At 37.0% G+C, this 20022-nt stretch overlaps 1 protein-coding gene across 25 annotated transcripts in view; it reads left to right on the top strand.

Moving 5' to 3' along the window:
• ARAP2 (ArfGAP with RhoGAP domain, ankyrin repeat and PH domain 2) overlaps positions 1-20022 on the top strand; it is a 562492-nt gene that overhangs the window by 510545 nt on the left and 31925 nt on the right. For all 25 annotated transcript variants that reach the window (XM_087864225.1, XM_087864226.1, XM_087864224.1 and 22 more), the window contains 2 exons: positions 2907-3024; positions 11151-11279. In XM_087864225.1, the coding sequence (XP_087720351.1) occupies positions 2907-3024; positions 11151-11279 (247 nt within the window). The remainder of the gene's footprint in view (positions 1-2906; positions 3025-11150; positions 11280-20022) is intronic.

Below are 20022 nucleotides of genomic sequence, written 5' to 3' on the forward strand. Positions count from 1 at the left end.
TCTTAGATGCTTTAGGTTATGGTTAGGATTTTCTGTAGGTTCTAGAAAATAACCTGAGCTCAAATACGTGTTCCTCCCCTTCATAGCATCTTAACATCAGCTAAGTTAGCTTACTCTGAGTCGCAAGTGTCTCCCCTGTAAAATGAGGAAAATTAGAGTATTTACATCATATCATTGATGCAAGTCCTCAATAGGATACTGCCTGTAAAACACTTAGTAAATTGCTTGGCACGTAAGTGTTTAATAAATAATCAATACTACTAGTCCTATATTATTTTTATTATTTATTAATAGTCTCCCACTCTTGTATTCTAGACTGACTTCCTATCTTCCAATTTACTTGAATACTGGACAACTCTTCTCTTTTTTGAGAATACGAATCTTTTTTTTTTCCCCTGAATTAAAGGTATCCTTGTGCTGCCATATTCTGTATTTCGTCTGCCGTAGGGAGAGTAACAGTGACAATTCAGATTCCTACCCAGTTAAGATGACATTCTCTGTATGAGGAAGATACTCTGCCATCTGAAGTCCAAGATTTAAATAGAATCTTATATATTTCTGGACTTTAGTTTTGTTAACTACATTGTAATTATTCGTTTATATTTTTTAATGATTTCATATTGTGTCTCTGTGGCACTGGTTAACTCACTTAGAACATGAAATGAACTACTACAATCCTAAGTCCCTAAGAGGCAGGAGCCTTGCCAGTCCTTGGCCACATCAAATTTCTTGTGCGGATTATGGTACGTCCATAATAGGGGACACAAGGAAGTAGTACAGATCATCACGAGTTCATCACTAAAGCTGGAAGAGGCATGCAAAGCACGGGACGCAAAGCACGGGACGCAGCTCCACCTACAGACACTCTTCAGTAGTTCCTTTAAATTTTGTCTCACTGATAAGACCATAACACAAGTTCTGACAACTGAGCAAAATTCTTATTTTAGGCGTATGACACGTTTCACCTACAACAACTCCAAATTCTCTTTAAAAACAACAAAAGCTATGTAAAAATAATCATTATCATTTGTTTCATGCTGAAGACTTTAGAAGACTCTTTAGTTATGTTTATTTCAGCCGGTCATTACCTCAGCCCCAGGAGGTAGGCGCCACAAGTACTGTCTCAAGTTTACATGAATACAAACTGGGAATTAAAAGTATTAAGGCATAAGAACTAGGAAGATCAGTAGGGGAAGAAAGGGATAAAGAAAGGGGGGGTAATCAGAAGGGGGAATGAACCCTGAGAGACAATGGACTCTGAGAAACAAACTGAGGGCCTCAGAGGGGAGGGGGTGGGGGAATGGGATAGGCTGGTGTTGGGTAGTAAGGAGGGCACGTACTGCATGGTGCACTGGGTGTTATGCACAACTAATGAAGCATCGAACTTTACAGCGGATACCGGGGATGTACTGTATGGTGACTAACATAATATAATAAAAAATCATTAAATAAAAAAAAAATGTATTAAGGCCAGAGCACATACCTTGATCATCATATTCCTAACCTGATGACCATCATACTGATTTGTATATTCCTTGGAGGAAAAACTTCCAAAGCGTGCTTTGTGTAGTTCTAGTGGTTCCGGGGGGGTTTCCTGTCCTTGGGAGTCTTCTGGGACAAGGAATAGAGTTCCGGTTTTCCATTCCTATGTCACCCTGAGGCACCCCCTGCTGACTCCTTCACAGTTTGGTTTCTCAGTAATATATTCTTTTAAGAAAGAGTTAGGCTTCTTTAAAAAAAAATGTTAAAGCCATTCAGGTGAACAGCATCATTGAAATGATTCACCCAGGTTTCAACTACTTAAAGTTTTCAAATTTTCCCAGATAGTGAGGTTTTTTATTCTTTTAAGATTATATTTCATTGGGCTTTTAAAAATAGAAACCAGTGGACTTTATTATATCGTTCATATATTCCGAAGAAAGCTATACATTTCACAAAGTCCAGAAGAGAGACCATAGGAGTTATCTATAACAAAATGTGTTTTATGTTACTTACATATGTGCGATATGCTTATGATCAGTGCTGGACAGGAGAAATGGTAATGAGCACATTCCTTTTTGAAGAAATCTTCAAATGGGTACATACTTTACTGAAAATGTGCAAACTAGGTTGCAGTTGCAGTATCCTAATATTTAAAACATCTTCTGTTTAACATTATAACTAAATTCATATTGAAGACAGCCAGCTTGCTTTGTCCAGTATGCATTTAAGATTGGCAAAAACAAAAACAAGAAGAAACAAATCAAAAATCCCAAAAGTCCCTGAAGAAGACGATGTGCTTATGCCATGGCCTGAGGCTTTGGGCCTCTCGTGGAGCTGGCCCCAAGGCTGGCACTGCACACTCTGCCCTCTGCCCTGAAATCCTGGCTCCAGCTTGCTTTAGTATCCCACCATCTGTCACTTGGCACAGCAGGGCACACCCCAGACCACTAAAACCCTGGGGCTTTTTGGCATGGTAGACAGCAGTCGATTGTGTGTAATTCAGGGCCCAGACTGAATAAACCAAACCGCTTTGAACTCTTGATTATGGAACTGACGAGTGAAAATTTTTAGTCCTGGAATACCATTGGATTCACTGTTTGGTGAAGGTCTTTCTATGTATGACGAGGTACTTTCTTCCCTCCTTGAGTGATCTAATTGCTCAGTAAGTGAGGAAAAAATATATATTCTTCCTTATTATGTCTATATTGTAATATCTTTCTGTACTCACATTAAAATGTATTACAGTTTATGGAGAAGATCACAACAGGCTGTTTTTTCTTGTGCTTAGAGAAGCTAAGTAAGCATACTAAGTAAGAAACTTGGAGCGTCGTGAAGTTGGTAGATGGGGTGAGCGCCGTTGGCCTTGTCATTAGGTGACTTCTGTGTCTGACATATATTCTGAAGAAATGTTGCCTCTCTTCTAGATATCTCCTGTGATGGAAGCAGAGGAATTAACTAATGATATATTAGCAATAAAGAATATAATTCCTACAAAAGGTGATATCTGGGCCACATTTGAAGTCATTGAAAATGAAGAGCTAGGTAAGTGATTTTCATGCTAGGATTCTCAAATTCCTTGTAGTGTGAAGAAGTACTATTTTTTGACAAGTCATTACAAACATGTTTTTTAAAGATTAACATCTCATTTTGAATTCCCTTCTACCTCAGTGCATGTGTTAACATGTTATTGCCACTTGAGGTTGCCTTCCTATGATTTTACTCATCTTGATAATTATTTTATTGACTATAAAAACGTAGTGCCAAGCCTTAGGCATCTATGTTGCTGCTTTAGGAAATAGGCCTTTGTTTATAAGGACAAGCAATTTGATTTGTAACCATATTCTAAGTGGCCACCCACCTTATTCCTATATACCACTCTTTTAACAAAAACAAAAAATGTTAATTTAAAAGATTACTGTTTAAAAAATTTGTTTTAAGCCTAATGGAAGCTTAGTTTTTGGCTTTTTCCCTGTCCTCTGTCTTTAGTGGAGTGGATCAGATATTTTGTCATCTTTTATCTCAGAGGCGGAAGGATGAAGAGAGCGTTTAAGACACCCTGACTACCCCAGTAGTCAAATGCTGAATAAGCTTTACATTCTAATGACACCATTTGGCTGTAAAGACCTCTAGGAAAAAAAAAAAAAAAAAAAAAAGATGCAGAATGTCTTTGTACCTTGACCATCTGTCTAGCTGATACCTACTAAGGTCTTGGGACCCTTTCAAGTATAGTTGTCAAACTGCCAAAAGTAAAATCTTGCCACCTGCAAGCTGAAGATAAAAATTAAAATTCAACATTGAAATACCCCATCGTGTATTATTAGGAGTGTTGGAGTCAATGTTAGAATGAAATGGGACGTCGGATACTTTGTCTTTCATTAGTTCATCTTGATGTTTTCATATCTTTCTTTATATTGTGCATGATTCTTTAAAAATCTAATTTGTATTAAAATAAAGTTTTTAATATTCATTGTCAAGAGTCCGTGACTCCCAGGCTTTGGTGTTGGTTCACACTGTGTCTCCCCATACTCAGTCACCCCATTTACAGGAGGTGGTCTAGCGGAAGGTCACTGTGATCCCCCCCAGCCTCCAAGTCCAGCTGATTTGCTTCAGGCTTGACTTGCCCTTTCTACAGAGTTTATTGTTACTGACCACGCCCTTTCCTTTTGAAGGTCTTCACTCTTTGTGACACTGCCTGGATGCTCCTCCTGGCTCTCTAATAGTTTTATCTCATGTGTCAGTTCTATTTCTGTGTATCCCCTAAGTGGTAGGTTTCTGCTGACCCAGTCTCCTTTGCCGTCTTTTCTCATTGTACATGTTCGTTATAGATAATCCCTTCCTTCTTTGTGCTTGCCTAACCCGCACGAGCTGGTGTTTCCCGGTGCCTCTTTACCCTCCCCCATCTGGCCCACCAGTTGACTTCCTTTAAAATCCATACTTAGGGTTCCTTTGCACTGTGTCTTATCTTATAGTGCCTATCACAGGGATATATATTCATCTCTTGAGAGCTCCTTGGAAGGAAGGGGGAATTTCCTTTTTTTGTAATCTCTAGTGCCCCCGGCATAGTGCATTTGGCATAGTTGCCAGACAATTAAAGGCTACTGAATAAGGGAAGCACAATTTTCTCATTACTATAGGTATGCAGATGGTGCAGTCTTTTGATTTTGGTTGTTGTTTCCTTTTAAGGAAAGGAGGTAGGTTACTAGCTTCTTCATATTTGTGAGGAAAAGATAACTGTATTACTGCCAAAAATATCTTTCTAAATTATAAATAAGATCATATTGTTCCACCCTTTCAAACCCTTTCGTTGTTTCCTCATTACCTATCCTTCAAGACCCAGTTCAAATAACCTGTCTTCCGTGATGATGTGTAGATGAACATAGTTCTTCTCGCTGAGCTTTCTCCGATTACTTGTTTATCGATCTATAACACTGCATATTATCTAACTTGTAGAATAGTAACGTATGTGTATCTGGCTCTGTCCTAGACCATAGTTTTTTTAGGATATTTACATGTTTTTTTAGACCTTTGTATCTGTCACTTCCTCTAGTATGATGCCTTGATGTGGGACATACCCTACAAATATCTTGTTAACTGAGGTGGAACAAAACAGGTGCATTCTGCACTTGAGTGACTTGGACTCTTGCTGTTTGGATTAGATGTATCAAAATGTGGAAGGTACATGAAAAGTGATTCCTGCTTACAGATTAGGAATCACTAGGCGAGCTCAAGGCCCTGCTTAGCTCTTAGACAGCTGATTGTTTCCGATATGCCTCTGTTGCTGTTGTTTTTATTAGGAGATGCACAGCAAAATCATGAATCATGGATTTGGGGGTAGCCATCCTCTCCCCACTACTCTTATTCTCTCAAGGATTGAATCAAAGCATATCCCGGTGTCACATCATTGGGTCTCTGTGCCTTTGAGCATTGGTGCTCCTGACAGAGAGGAGCAAGCAGAATGAATGAGGCTAGGAAGGAATTATATTTAACTAGAAGAGAGATTGCAGTATATCTGGAAACATTGTTACTAGATTTCTCTTGGAAAATGAAGGGTAACTTACTCAGAAAATGAGTGTCAACTTGCATATGACAATTAGTACATCACAAATGGTAAGACTGGATTGGGTTTTGTTGGTGGTGGTGGTGGTGTTTCTTTTTTCCAATTTAAAAAAAGAACGTTTTTATGAGAATATAAAAAAAACTTAGGAGACCTCAAGTTGTTTGGATTTGCGAATATCTAAATATATAATCAAAGGAACACCCCATGTACACCAAGAAAAAAGGCATTTGATGGAGTTAAGAATTCAGATTTGTCTTGGTTTTAATATTTGGTCAACTCTTTAAGTAGAATTTTCCTGAAGAGAAAGCAAAGATCTTTTTTACTGCTTCTAAGGGAGCAATGCTGGGAAAGCAGCAGAGGGGCCTGTGATTGTGCGGGCTTACTGGAGCAGATGGGAACCTGTGTGCTCCACCTGACCTTCTGAAATGTTAAAAGCTTTATTTCTAGTAACATGCAGGGAAGATAAAGTGAAATATAAAAAGAAGATAAAAGTGAAGGCGTTGGTAGTCACAAGATTGTAGTTGATAGGAAGACTGTCAGCAGGGAATTTTGCTGCTTTTTCAAATGTAAATTTAAACCCCCCCAAGTAACAAAGTAACCAAAAATAAATAGATAAATAGGTAAATAGGTAAGTGAATCTCGGAAGTGCTGGATTTTATTTTAGGTGTCAGTAAATTTTAAAGCAATAGTTTTCTGCCCTATCCTATCCAATACCCCTTTTTATAATAAATATTTTGTAATGTTCCCTTAACTCTTCTGAGATAATCTATTATACTTTTTAAAAATTTAATATTATTCCCTAATTATATGAAAATAAGAAGAAAAATATATATTGTGTAAATGTTCAGACACTCCTAGATGGTTGAGGATAATGAAAATAGATTCTCAAACCTATACATGGGTGTGACAACTGCAGATGCAGACGGAAGCATGTCATTTGTGACTCGTGTATCATTAGCATCATTACTGTCATTGGTGAAATAGTGTCTTAGTCCATGTGGGCTGCTATAACCGTTCTGTAGACTGGGGGCTTATCAACAGTAGAAATTATTTTTCACAGTTCTGGAGGCTGGGAAGTTTCACAAGATCAATGTGCCAGCAGATTCAGTGTCTGGTGGGAGCATGCTTCCAGCTTCACAGAGAGCTGTCTTTTCCTTGTGTTCTCACATGGTGGAAGGGAGCTCTTTGGGGTCTCATTTATTTTAAAAGGGCACTAATCCCATTCATGAGGGCTCTGTGCATGTGACCAGCAAAAGGTCCTACCTACTAATACCATCACATTGGGGATTAGGTTCTGACGTAGAAAGAGTGATCTTGTTTTGCTTATGTGGTAGTCAGATTAATGGAAAAATATGTCATATTAAATCCATATAAATATTTTGAGAATTTATATGTAAAGCTGAGTTAGATCTGGGCTCAGTTAATTTATAAATTGGTTTTTCCTCTAAGTGAATGTCTGATGGGACATTTGAAATTTGTACTGGATAAAGAAAGGTCATTCTTTGTCTCATTCTTTGAAAGATGCCAAGCATCCTTAACCCACTGCTGCCAATCACTGAGACAAGCTGAAACCCGCCGAGGAGAAGGCACCACCTTCATCCAGAGTTAACCTTCTCGTTTATGCTCTTATTTTAATGCTTCATCTTAAAACTGAAGCTGTCCTCTGCTGATGTAGTCCCGTATCCTCAGGGCCTTTACATGCTGGAAAAAAGTAAATAAATAAATAACCACCCAGAGGGCCTCATTTAAGTGGGCTTCTTCAGTGAGAGCTTCAAGTTTGTGAAGCAGTTACATTCTCTAAAGCAATATCATAACAAAGCGTCTTCTTGTTTCTTCCTCATAGTTACTGTGATATGGAAGATCTGTTCATTTTTTTTTTAATATTTTATTTATTTATTAGAGAGGGAGGGAGAGAGAGAGCGAGCATGCGCAAGCACAGGAGCTGGGGCAGAGGAAGAGTGAGAAGCAGACTCCCCACTGAGCAGGGAGCCTGACAGGTGGCTCAATCCCAGGACCCTGGGACCGTGACCTGGGCCAAGGCAGGTGCTCAACCGACTGAGCCACCCAGGTGCCCCAGATCTGTTCATTTTTAATCAAGATTCTTTCTAGCCTTTCTCCTGATGACACAGAAAGTGCTTTCACCCTCTGATTGTAGACAGGACAGAGAAAAACTTGCATAGCCCTCTAGTTTCGCACTAAGAATTCAACTATTGAGGGAATCATCATTTCAGGAAATCCTGTGTCACTACTGCCAGAAATTTAAGGATAACACCTGTTATTTGGAGTGAAAATGGATAGGTCTCTCTCTTTAACAAGGGAGGCCAGGTTTATTCTGTGAACCTGATTTTAAGATATTGATCATGTGATTTACCTAGCTAAATAACCACCTCCATAACCTTTTCTTCTCAAATAACTACACTGAATTTTCAGCAATTTTTATGCTATAGATAGTATGCAACTGAGTTATTTATTTCTAGTAATGCCCTAATGCCAGATGATGTGCATACCATATAATCTATCATGACAGATGGTTGCAAATGGAACTATAAATAAAAACTTGTTTATTTGTAGGAATTTATTTTCCGGCAATGTTTGATGTTTCAATTTTCCCTGCCTATTCTCTCTTCAGGTGGATTTTAATGCCATTTTATAAATGTAGCATTTGATAGTCTAATAAATACTTACCTTTTCATCCCATGGTTCAGCTCTTGCTTTTATGCTGGAACTTGTATCTTCAGGATTTTCATTCTCCTGAAGTATTTCATACTGTGATACTGATGAGAAAAACATACTTGACAAATTTTTTTGCAAATCTGTATTTATTTCTGTATCCACGGTGTCAGTTATACTGTGATTTCAGTATAACTGAGAACACTTTAGGTCTATCACTGTAGTATCTATTTGTAATAGTGACCCTCTTTAATACAAATGTTCTGATACTCAGAGGTCTCTGGATATTGTTTTCCAGTTGGGAATATAAGTCTCACTTCGAAGCCAACTGTGGGCTCATCAGTTTCCTTAAATCCCGGATGTTGAAACAAAGTATTATTTTCTTACCATCTTCTCACAATGATAGGCAAGGAAGGGGGGATATGAACTGACATTGTTTTTCAATTTTTGTTACCTTGTTTCAGCCTCAAAAAAATCTTAGCAAGTTGATGCTTTTTTCCCCAAATTGCGTGTAAGAAAATCATTATGTGGGAGTTCACATAGTTGCCCAAAATAAAACGTTAAGTGTGGCATTTAAAAATACTGGGCTTGAAAGTAAGATAGATTTGAGGTTCAAATCTTTGTTCTTCCCTTGAACCAGCTAGGGTTTGACTTTAGGCAAGTCGATTCTGATCCTTGGGTTCCTTCACATGTATAATATGAGTGATACCTAATGAAGAGTGCTGTGTAGATTAAAAGTGATAACAGGTGCAAGGTATCTGGTATATATAATATCTGATACATAGTTATTCCAGAAATGGCAACTGTTAATGTTATCAGTAGTGTCCCAGAGATTGCAAGTAGTGGAACCAAGGATGGGTAATGCCAAATGTAAAGAGAGTGCTCATTATATTGCTAGTTGTTTTTGTTTTTTATTTTTTTAAAGACACTTAATTCTAATTATAAACTCCATTAAGAGAAGGCAACCATTCATGGAGTAATCAAACATTGAATTTATAACTTTGGCAATTTATGGGAAATTATGATTTTTGTCAAACCTTTTAGAAAATTACTTGAAGAGGAGTGGCTCTACCTGGGTGGCTCAGTGGGTTAAGCATTTGCCTTCAGCTCAGGTCATAATCTCAGGGTCCTGGGATTGAGCCCCACAATGGACCCCCTGCTCAACGGGGAGTCTGCTTCTTCCTCTCCTCTGCCTGCTGCTCCCCCTGCTTGTGCACGCGCTCTCTCTCTCTAAAATAAAACCTTTAGAAAAAAATTACTTGAAGAAAAATGGAATTGATAAAGCACAGAAGATTTTGTCTGATTTTACAAAGAATTTTTTCTGCTGATTCATTTACAAATATTTTCTATTATAGTCCACCATCGAAATTCACGAGATATTTCATTCCTTGAATATTTATTGAATATCTGTTATGTACTTAGCAGTCTGCTGTGTACAAAGGATATATTTGTAAATAAGTGGTAGATTTGCCCTTAAGATGTATGGTTTAGTTGCTCATTATTGTGGTGTTGTTTTTTGTGGGGTTTTGTTTTTTGTTTTTTGGTCATTGCCATCATCATAGTTAGTAGGATTGCTCCAAAAAGCGTAGAATTCAGAACTGCATTTCCTTATACTGAACAGTAAACAAAAATCGGTTTCTTTACATTGGAAGCAGAAAAATTTGTTTTCTTCTTCTGTGGACCCAAGATTATTGATAAGTTCTGGAATGTTCTGGTCTTGGCAGGGGAGATCAGTATTAAGGAGGATGTGATATATTTGGTCATTTTACTTTTGATTTATCACCAATTAAAATATCATGGTTCCTATATGGGTATGATGCTCTTGACATGCTCTTTCTTGTTTGTCATTAGCGTTCTTACTTCAACTGAAAATGAAAAGCCAGAATGCTGTGCTCTTTGTATTTAGGAAGGGATGGAAGAGTTGAATTGACTTATACATGGCTATGATCCTGAGAAAGCTGCATCAGCATCTTTACGTTAAAGCTAATGTTCTTGCTATTTCAATTATGCCATTTTTAGGGTACTGTGAAAAGGTTTGAATTTCCTTTTTTCCAAGCATATGTTTCTGTTGTAAGATTTTATTAACCAATTGTCTTATTTTGATCAGGAAAAAAACTTTCTATGAAGCTTTGATTTTAATTGTAAAAACCAGTTTTTTAAACTCTATGCTAAGAATTTGTGATGTATTTAAAAATATGATTGCCTAAAACAAAACATATGGATGACTATTTATCGAGGAGAAATCTATAGGATGTCATTAGCTTCTTGCTACTGGATTATAGTATCAATAGTTACTGTATAATATTGCCACGTAGTATTTCTGATTGATATTTTCACTAATAGACATAAATGACTTGGTAGTATTTTGTGATTATTTTCATTCTCTGTTGAAGGCATATTTTATAATTTCATACTAATTGTGATATCAGATATAAATTGTTCACTGGTATTGATCAGAAATTATAACATGCTAATCATATTGGGATAAACAAAGGTTATTACCTACTACCGAACAAAAGTAACTTTGCTAGTCCTTTTACAATTAATTACTTGCATATGCAAATAGCTTTCCATAAGCAAACCAGAATGTTATCTGAATTAAAAAGGAGATGGGATATGGGATAAGAAACCAATTTCTTTTACGAAAGGGTAGCATTATTTCTGAGATTTCATGTAAAGGATAGCAGCTCTGAATTTTTTTTTTTTTCAAAAGCTGAGTAACAAATGTCCCTGCACAGATTCATTTATACAGTAAATTTCATCATACGCTTAATGGTGTTCTAGGTGCTAGGGTCTCTCATATATAGTCCTAGCATTGTTATTGTATAACATAAGATAAGGTTATATTTTTTGTTGCATACAGATCTTTTTTAAAGGGTTTTTTAAAATTTATAAAAACTGATAATTTTTTTTCAATTTGATTTGGCTTTATGTTTTGCAGAACGCCCTCTTCACTACACAGAAAATGTGTTGGAACAGGTGCTTCGGTGGAGTTCATTAGCTGAACCTGGCTCTGCTTATCTTGTGGTGAAGAGATTCTTAACCATTGATACAATTAAACACTATAATGGTAGGTGGTGTTATTTTACGTGGCAACTACAATTGAAATTTCAAGTGGCTAAAGGATAATTGTTATGACACAAGTATTATTTGATAATGTAAAAAATGGGAAGCTAAATCAGAATCCACTTGACACACAGTGTTGCAGAGTAGGGAGAAGAATACATAGACCGGGGTCCCTAGTGCCTGATTCAGATTTTTCTGGAGAGTAGCACTCTGCAATAGTTGGCTACTTTGATAGTCCCAAGTTGAGGTTTTTGTAATGAATGGTTTCTGTTTTTAAAAGGACTTTTTGCAGGACTTCATGTGTTTTTCTAATTTTTAGATAGATGGTGATTGTTCTTCCTGAATTATGTTTCCATTTGAAAGTTCTCTAGGCATTCAAGTAGTGCACGTTATACAAGCTCTGAGACTGAGTGCTTGTTGTAATTCCCACTTATTTTGGGGTGATAATGACAAAAAAAAAGTACAAAATGATAAACTTCCAGTAAGAATACTTGCCATCCAGTTGGGAGAAGACATGTATACATGTAGGGTTAAATAAGTTAGCACAAGGGAAACATGCCAGCCAGTCTCTGAACCCTTGTGAGCTGTCAGAGAACTTTTATTTTCAAACTGATTCTTCTGTTGTCATTAACAAATTAGGAGAAAGATTTTCTGCTGGCACTCTACATAAACTCCGAAAGCAAAGGATTTAAGTTTTAGAAGATAAAATTTACTACAACCTTTACAACTGATATTAATAATAAATGTTACTATTTATTACTCGCATATCATTAACTGAGATCTCTACCTAACAAACCTCATTTAAAGTTTTTTAAAAATTTCCAAATGGGGAAAGAGAAGTGCAGAGAAATGAAGTAATTTGCCCCAGATCATACAGTTACTAAATATTGGATTTGAGAACAGATTGGTCTGTCGTCTAATTTTATATGTATGTCCAGCTCTTAAATGCCATAAACCTGCTTAGAAGGATTTCAGGCTCCCCAGCTAATAGCCATAGATCAGTCCGTTCTTAATTGTACCCCAGCTAACCCGATACATTTCTGATTTCATGGTAACGTCCTAGTCTGTTCTGGCAGCTAGAACTACAGTAGACTGGGTGGCTTATAAACAGCAGAAATTTCTTTCTCACGGTCTGGAGGCTGGAAGTCTGAGATGACGGTGGCAGCCTGGTCGAGTTCTGGTGAGAGCCTTCTTCAGGTGCAGACTTCCTTTCTCGTCTCCTCAGCGTGGAGAACAAAGAAAGGAAGCAGACTCTCTTGTGACTCTTAGTAGGACACTAGTCCTATCATGAGGGCTCTGCCCGCAGACCTCCTCTAATCCTAATTCCCTTGGTAAAGGCCCCACCTCCTAGTACCATCACACCAGGAGGTAGCGTTTCAATGTATGAGTTTTGGGGGACACAAACATTCAGTCCTTCACGTGTCCTTTATAGCTTATATATCTGTCCTTTATATCATATGCTTACCCGAAAGCATTTTGACAAAAGGCAAGCAGTGTAACAATTTCTGTGTCATTCTGGTCTTACAGGCATCTAAATAAACAGAGCAGGTATATTCCTCTTGCTGGAGAAATTTAGCCTTTAGAAACCATAATCTTATTTTAAATTCCTTTATTATAACTGCATATGTCTTTGACCACGTATCTACGCCTCTTCAGGATTGCAGCAGAAATCTCTAATCCTACAGATGTGACGTGATGTAGAGCGGTAGTTCTCAGGTGGGCTCACTCTTGTTCTCCAGGGGACATCCGGCAATGTCCGTGGACATTTCTGACTCACAGCTAGATATAGTGGTGTTCCTGGTGTTTAGTAAGTAGAGACCGGAGATGCTGCTATTTATTCTACAAAACCTAGGACAGCTCTTCACAAAGAATTATTTGGCTCAAAATGTCAGTGGTGCCCATGTTGAGAATCTCCCATTTAGATAATCTACGAAATCTGTTCAAGCTCTTAAATTCTCTTATTCTTTCATGGTGACACTGAGATGAAGAAAAAGTATCAAGCTTATGAAGAAAGCCCTGTCAACATGATGAAATATATATAATAGGTTCTCATGGTTTCTTTTCTTTTAGAAAATCATCTTTTCAAGTACCTTTTTATTTTCCTAGTGAGAATTTTCCTTTTTCCAGTATTCTTCCGAAATGTCTCTAATTTACCGTGTTGCAGAATACTTGAAACCCATACCTAGACATAATACCTTAGCTCTTGTTTGAATGCTAATGGATTGGCTAGATGAATAAAAATGGACAAGAATAAGATCTTAAAAGGCTGTGATATAAAAGAAAGTTTTGTGTAGGTGGGGGTAAGCGATAATGAATGCAAGGATACCATTAAGTGCCCTTGACCTTTAAAGAAGAAAAACAACAGTATACACATTGAGCTGGTTGAGAGCAATCACCTCTGAGTGGAATCTTTAATGTTGTTTAAGGACACAAAGAAATGGTAGAGTGGCAAACTTCATTGGCTCTGTCCACAACCGGGTCAGAAGATTAGGTGTTATGATGCCTCACGTGTGTCCTCATTATGGGTTTAGGAATGTGTCCTTCTGGTGTGAAGGCATCAGGCTTCTGTAAGGTGTAGACAGAACATCTGCATAAAAACTGGAGAGCCCAAGTAGTGGAAAGCAGGCTCAAATGATAGGATCAAGGATTTGGGTGAAACATTCTCTAGGGTAAAATGTCAGAAAACTTTTGTGTTACTTTCACATCTCCTTCGTTCCTCTCATGGGGTGGGAGCCATAAAACACATGCCTATCCCCTGCACTGTCCCTGCCTCAGTTTGCCAAACCAGTATCCAACTTGTTATTATAGTGTCTGTAGTTCTTTCTACCAGGAAATGATTTCTCTTTGCATGGAAAAAAAAAAGTCAGATGTTAGAGTAATGCCATCAGCAGATAGATTAATTGGACCATTTCGTATTAGTAGTTATGTATTTTCGGTCAAATTTAGGAGTACCAATGCAATAAATATTTTAAAAACTTTTTTTTATCTTCTAACCAATAAAATTTTTATAAATGTTTTTAATTAAAGCTTGATTTATATTCAGATTGTCAAAGCAAAATAATCTCTTTCATTATGGTTCTGCATCTGTGTGAATTTAGGATTGTCAATTTAGAGCAACTCCGTCCTGTTGTTTATTTTTTAAATCAATTTTTTAAGTCATGATTTTTTTCCCCATAATTGTATCTTGCAGCAACCTGGAGTTTATAAATACTTCTTTTTTTTTGTTTTAAAGATTTTATTTATTTATTTGACAGAGATATAGACAGCCAGCGAGAGAGGAAACACAGCAGGGGGAGTGGGAGAGGAAGAAGCAGGCTCATAGCAGAGGAGCCTGATGTGGGGCCCGATCCCAGAACTCCGGGATCACGCCCTGAGCCGAAGGCAGACGGTTAACCGCTGTGCCACCCAGGCGCCCCTATAAATACTTCTTATTGGGGATATTTGATGATAGATTTTAGGTTGGTTAGATATTCAGTCTACTTTGTCTCTGTCTTGGTGAATGTCTCCTAAATCAATCACGATGACCACCTACTCCAGAATTATTGCTCCGTTCATTACATCCACTGCTCCTTAAAATTGGGATCTAAAGGGAAAGTAATGAAAGTAAATCAAATGTGATTTCTCTGTCAATTTGTTAGCAGACAAACTGGAATCCTCTCAGAAATACATTGCTCTTCATGTCAGAAAAGGAACAATGTGAAGGATTTCTTTCTCTTAAGATTTTCTTATTCTAACCTGGGGACCAAGTGGAAATTAGCAGAATTTGAAACAAAGGTAGTTGGTTGCGACCACATTTTTTCTCAGTAACAAATAGCTAATGTTTTAGCATTTTGTTAAGATACAAAGTAGTACTACCTCTGTCTTTCCATACTTGATGTCTAGTTGCCACATATTTTACTGTCTGCCTACCTATCCTGTCCGTATCTCTGTTCCTCTGTCTACATATACATACGTACATATATATGTGTATATATGTGTGTGTTTGTATATAGACATGACTTGCAGTTCATTAATCGTATGAGAGTTTTTCTGATTTATGTAACAAATTACAAGCATATGCTTTTGTTTGACATTATGTTTTCAACAGCTACTTGCTAAATCAAAAATGTTATCAAATACTAAGTTTAAGAGCTTAGGGTAGTTTAGGGGTTTCCATTTCCTTAATTTTCTCACTTTATTTGAACAATTTAAAATGTAGACATAACAAGTGGGAGTGGATTTTAGAATTACCCAACAACTTAATTTCTGCTCATTCATTTAAGGTAATGAGGTAGCATACTTTTATAAAAGTATATGAGAGTAAATAAATTTTCTGTTGCCTCTACTTAGAAATCAATTGTGTGTTCTTCAAAAGCAGCATTTTATTTCTTAGAAACATTTTATGCCGTTGCCATTATTGTAATGAGGAGTTAACTAACTTGAAAAGAAAGATAATAGTCCTCAAATTTCTTTTCTACCCCATGGATTATGACTAAGACATTATGATAGGGAGAATAAAACTTCATTTAAATTGCCATTTAGACTTTGTCATAGCTAATCTCATTAGACTGTCTTTTGTTAGCATTATCTCTTGTACTGAGTTAAGCTTCAGCATCTCTATCACAAGTAAACCATAAATGAATACCTTCTGTAAGACTCCAGAATAAATAATTTTTATGTTGCTAAAGACTTGTTTTAAGCATTAAAGATCTTTAAAATTACCCCAATAGAATGTGATACATTGGTATCAAGTTTTAATGGTCTCAATGGGGAAAAAATATTTTAAGATATAATATGTAACTCAAATGCAGATCCCTGTGGGTTTCTAAATTTAGATTGCTGCATATGACAGATGCTTTGGAATTAAATTTGCATTAGAATAGAATAGTTCAAAATGCAACTGCTTCTGGCGAATACAGACCCGGAAAGCTGAACCATCCACTATGAACTGACTTAGGAAAATAAAAGAAAATTCCAGTGAAAATAGTACGAGTCCATAAATCATAGTCTAGCTGAAATAATTTACTTTCGACTCTCCATCAAATCTTTTTAAATCCAAATGTGTATAAACGTTGAAGGTAAGCCTAGTCCACGTCAAATGGAAGGATCCTCTTGGAAATTAATGAGTCCTTAATACTCACTATGAAGCATGAATGTTCTGACTTCTTTTAATATTATAATTCTGTAGTGAGAAAACCAATTGGTAAGTTTCTATTAGGAATCTACCAGGTATCTACTGTGGAAAATTTAAAGGATTGTTAAGCATTATCTTTCCCCACAAGGAACAGAAAATCTAAATGTATGAAGTCTATTTAAATTCTAAGGCTACAAACACAGCCTGCAGTACATGATTTCTGTAGGCCAGGAAGTTTATGGAGAGCTTTCAGGCACACAAAAGGGGTTCAATTAATTGATCATTGACATCTCTTCCAACACTGGATGTCTCTCATTCAACAAAATATCATTTCTTGTTTAGTTTTTCTTATATGGGTTGTCCTCTGTAACAAGACTCTTATTCTTTTACTCACTAAAAGTACACATTGAGTAAACTTTTTAAAATATAAATGAATAAAACACTTTGTTAGTGGCCAAGTACTGACAGAATTTCCCAGCAGGGCAATCTCAGCTTTTATCTGGATAGTTACGGAATGCTTTCCAAAGGAAATTGGCATCGTATTATTATTGAGAAAGTGGGAGATAGTCCTTGGTTTCTTGATTTGAATGCTTTGTGAGAGATTAGGATAGGGAGAATAGAAGGGGTTGCTGGTTGGGATGATATAGGGGTGGGGTCACTGAATTCAGTTTTCGATGTTTTGAGTTTTAGTTGTTATGTGTCCAAGGGTGTATTGTCTAGAAGGGATCTAAGTATCCATCACTACACACGTTATCTGGAGCATGGATTTAGTCTTTGGAGACTATAACATCCTGCAGTTGTAGTGTTAAGGTAGGAACATTAGAGAACTGAGCATAGAATTACCAGCACTAAGGCATGGATGTATCAAATGAGGCCCTATGTGTGAGGAACAATCCAAAAGGTTGCCAGAAAACAAGGACAGAGCAATGTCATGGAATCATCAAAGGAGTAGGTTTTAGGGAAAAGTGTGTTTAACAATGTAAAATGGTGCACAAGGCCAGGAAAGGCATCAGAACATTAACTACTATTGTGGTAATGATGGTGTTGGTGATCATGATAATAATGACCATTACTTAGAAGTGTCTCAGTATAGACAACAGAATTTTATGTTACATGTTAAGAGACCTGAATTATAATTATAGGGCATTTGCTTTCTAATCTTGTCACAAAACCTTTGTGAGCCAGTTTTCTCGTTTACAAAATGAGATCATATTGCCTGTACTTCCTATTTGAGAAAGTTGCATGAGGGATGCCTAACTGGCTCAGTCAAAAGAGCATGCAACTCTTGATCCTGGGGTTATAAATTTGAGGCCCACATTGGGTGCAGAAAAAAAATCATAAAAAAATTACATGAGAATCACATGAGATAAAATATATGAATACTGTGGAAGGTCTAAAGGGTTACCTATGTTTTTATTAAGAGTATACTAAAAACAACATGGTCATTTAATATAAAAGATATATATTTAGGTGAAATTTTATTTCTAAATGTTTATTATAATTCAGTGTAACAGTAAAAACAATAAAAAGATAGTTTCTACATTCTGTAATTGTCTGCATTGTCAGTAAAACGGATGGGATTTCTGGCACTTTTCTAGTCAATCCTCCAGTAGGAATTACATTTATAATTTTATTATTTATGGAGACTCTAATTGTAGAAGAATGTCAACGGGCTACTAGTTCTATTAAGCATTGCTTCTTCAGTACAAGTAGCATAAAGGAAAATAGACTGGGAATGAGTTAGGGGACGTATTTGGCTTTTCCTAAGAAATAGATTACTTTCCAGCAGCTATTAGCAGTTTGGTTTCTACTCAGTTGTAGAACTAAATTTTACTGAAATGCATTTTGAATGAATGTTATACAGTGAGTACAATGTATCTGAAATTCTGCTTCCTCCAAATTATAAAGAATACATATGTTCTTTGCCTCACGTGGTTGTCTTTCTCATCCTGACTTATTTTACTTAGCATAATATCCTCTAGGTCCTTCAAAAAAAAAAAAGAATAAATAAACAGAATCAGACGTATAAATACAGAGAACTGGTTGTTTCCAGAGGGAAGGGAATGGGATGGGGAAACTGAGCAAACGGTAAAGGGGAGTGGGAGGTACAGGCTTCCAGTTAGGGAACAAATTGTCAAGAGATTAAAAGGCACAGTGTGGGGTGGGGGGCGCCTAGGTGGCACAGTTAAGCATCCTACTCTTTGTTTGGGCTCAGGTCATGATCTCAGCATGGAGTCTGCTTGGGATTCTCTCTGACTCTCATTCTGCTTCTGCTCATGCTCGCTCTCTCTTTGTGGAATAAATGTTTTTTAAAAAAAAGCATAGGGGATATAGTGTTGTAATGGGACAGACAGTATACTTGTGGTGGACATAATATAAACTTGTCAAATCACTAAATTGTATACCTGAAACTAATGTAACATCGCCAACTATCCTAAAAAAAAAAAAGAAGAAGAAGAAGAAGAAGAATATACATCCTCTATATAATCAATGTCAAAGGAAAATTTGCCTAAATTTTAATTTGTACGAAATTTTTAGCTGTTAGGCAACAAATATTCCCAGTATCACTTGGTCGTGGCATGTTTTCAAGAGGACGTCTCTCCTGGAAACTGCCCGTTTGTCTCCTTTACAATTCATAGGCAGAGATGGAATAAGGAATTTTTTTCAGATAATGTGCAGCCCTGAAGAAATAATCTTTGCCATCAAAAGAAGGGGGACACATAGAGACCATGAAAAATAGACCTTTTTTTTAAATTCCCTTGTCTTGCTCAGAACACACATAAGAAATACAAGACATAATGATACGTGTTAGTTACTATGCATTTACCCTGTGCCAGATGGTAGATTGAATGCTTTGCATTCACCATCTCATTTATTCTTCCTAGTTACTCTACTGGTACTTAACTAGGCCTTCTACAGATGGAGAAATTAGGATATGGAGACATTACATAGCTCCGTCAAGGTGACCTGCTTGTAAGTGGGAGAGCAGACATTTGAATCAAGATGTCTCCAAATCCAGTCCATATATTCTGTCCTAACCTACTGTACTGAAATTAGGGATAAATCAGATTTCAGTTTTTTAAACTCTTAAAAACTCAGTCTGTAAATCATCAGGACTTTGGAAGTATAGTTCTTTCTGGTTTTGCTTACTGCAGACTTGGTAGTACAGAGAAAAATGATGTCTGTCATCTATTAATTAAACAAGCAGTTATATACTACTTGCTCTGTGCCAACCACTGTCCTAAGCACGTTACCTACCAAATCCGTGGGGTGCTGTAGGTGTCCCCATTTTGCAGTTGAAGAAACAGATTTGGAGATTACTGCCTGAGATTGAGTAGAGGATGCTGCTGTCATTAAAACCCAGTTCCAGGGGCTCCTAGATGGCTCAGTTGGTTGGGCAACTGCCTTCAGCTCTGGTCATGATCCCAGGGTCCTGGAATCAAGTCCCATGTCAGGATCCTTGCTCAGCAGGGAGTCTGCTTCTCCCTCTCCCTCTGCCTGCCGCTCCCCCTCCTCGCGCTCTCTCTCTCTCTGTCAAATAAATAAAAATAAAATTAAAAAAAAAGATCATTTAAAAACAAAAACAAAACCCAGTTCCAAATGTCAGCTATCATGTATGTTGGGGAGGAAAATC

The sequence above is a fragment of the Ursus americanus genome, chromosome 8 (genome assembly GCF_024610735.1).
Source record: "Ursus americanus isolate L20-20 chromosome 8, mUrsAme1.1.p, whole genome shotgun sequence".
Taxonomy (NCBI): domain Eukaryota; kingdom Metazoa; phylum Chordata; class Mammalia; order Carnivora; family Ursidae; genus Ursus; species Ursus americanus.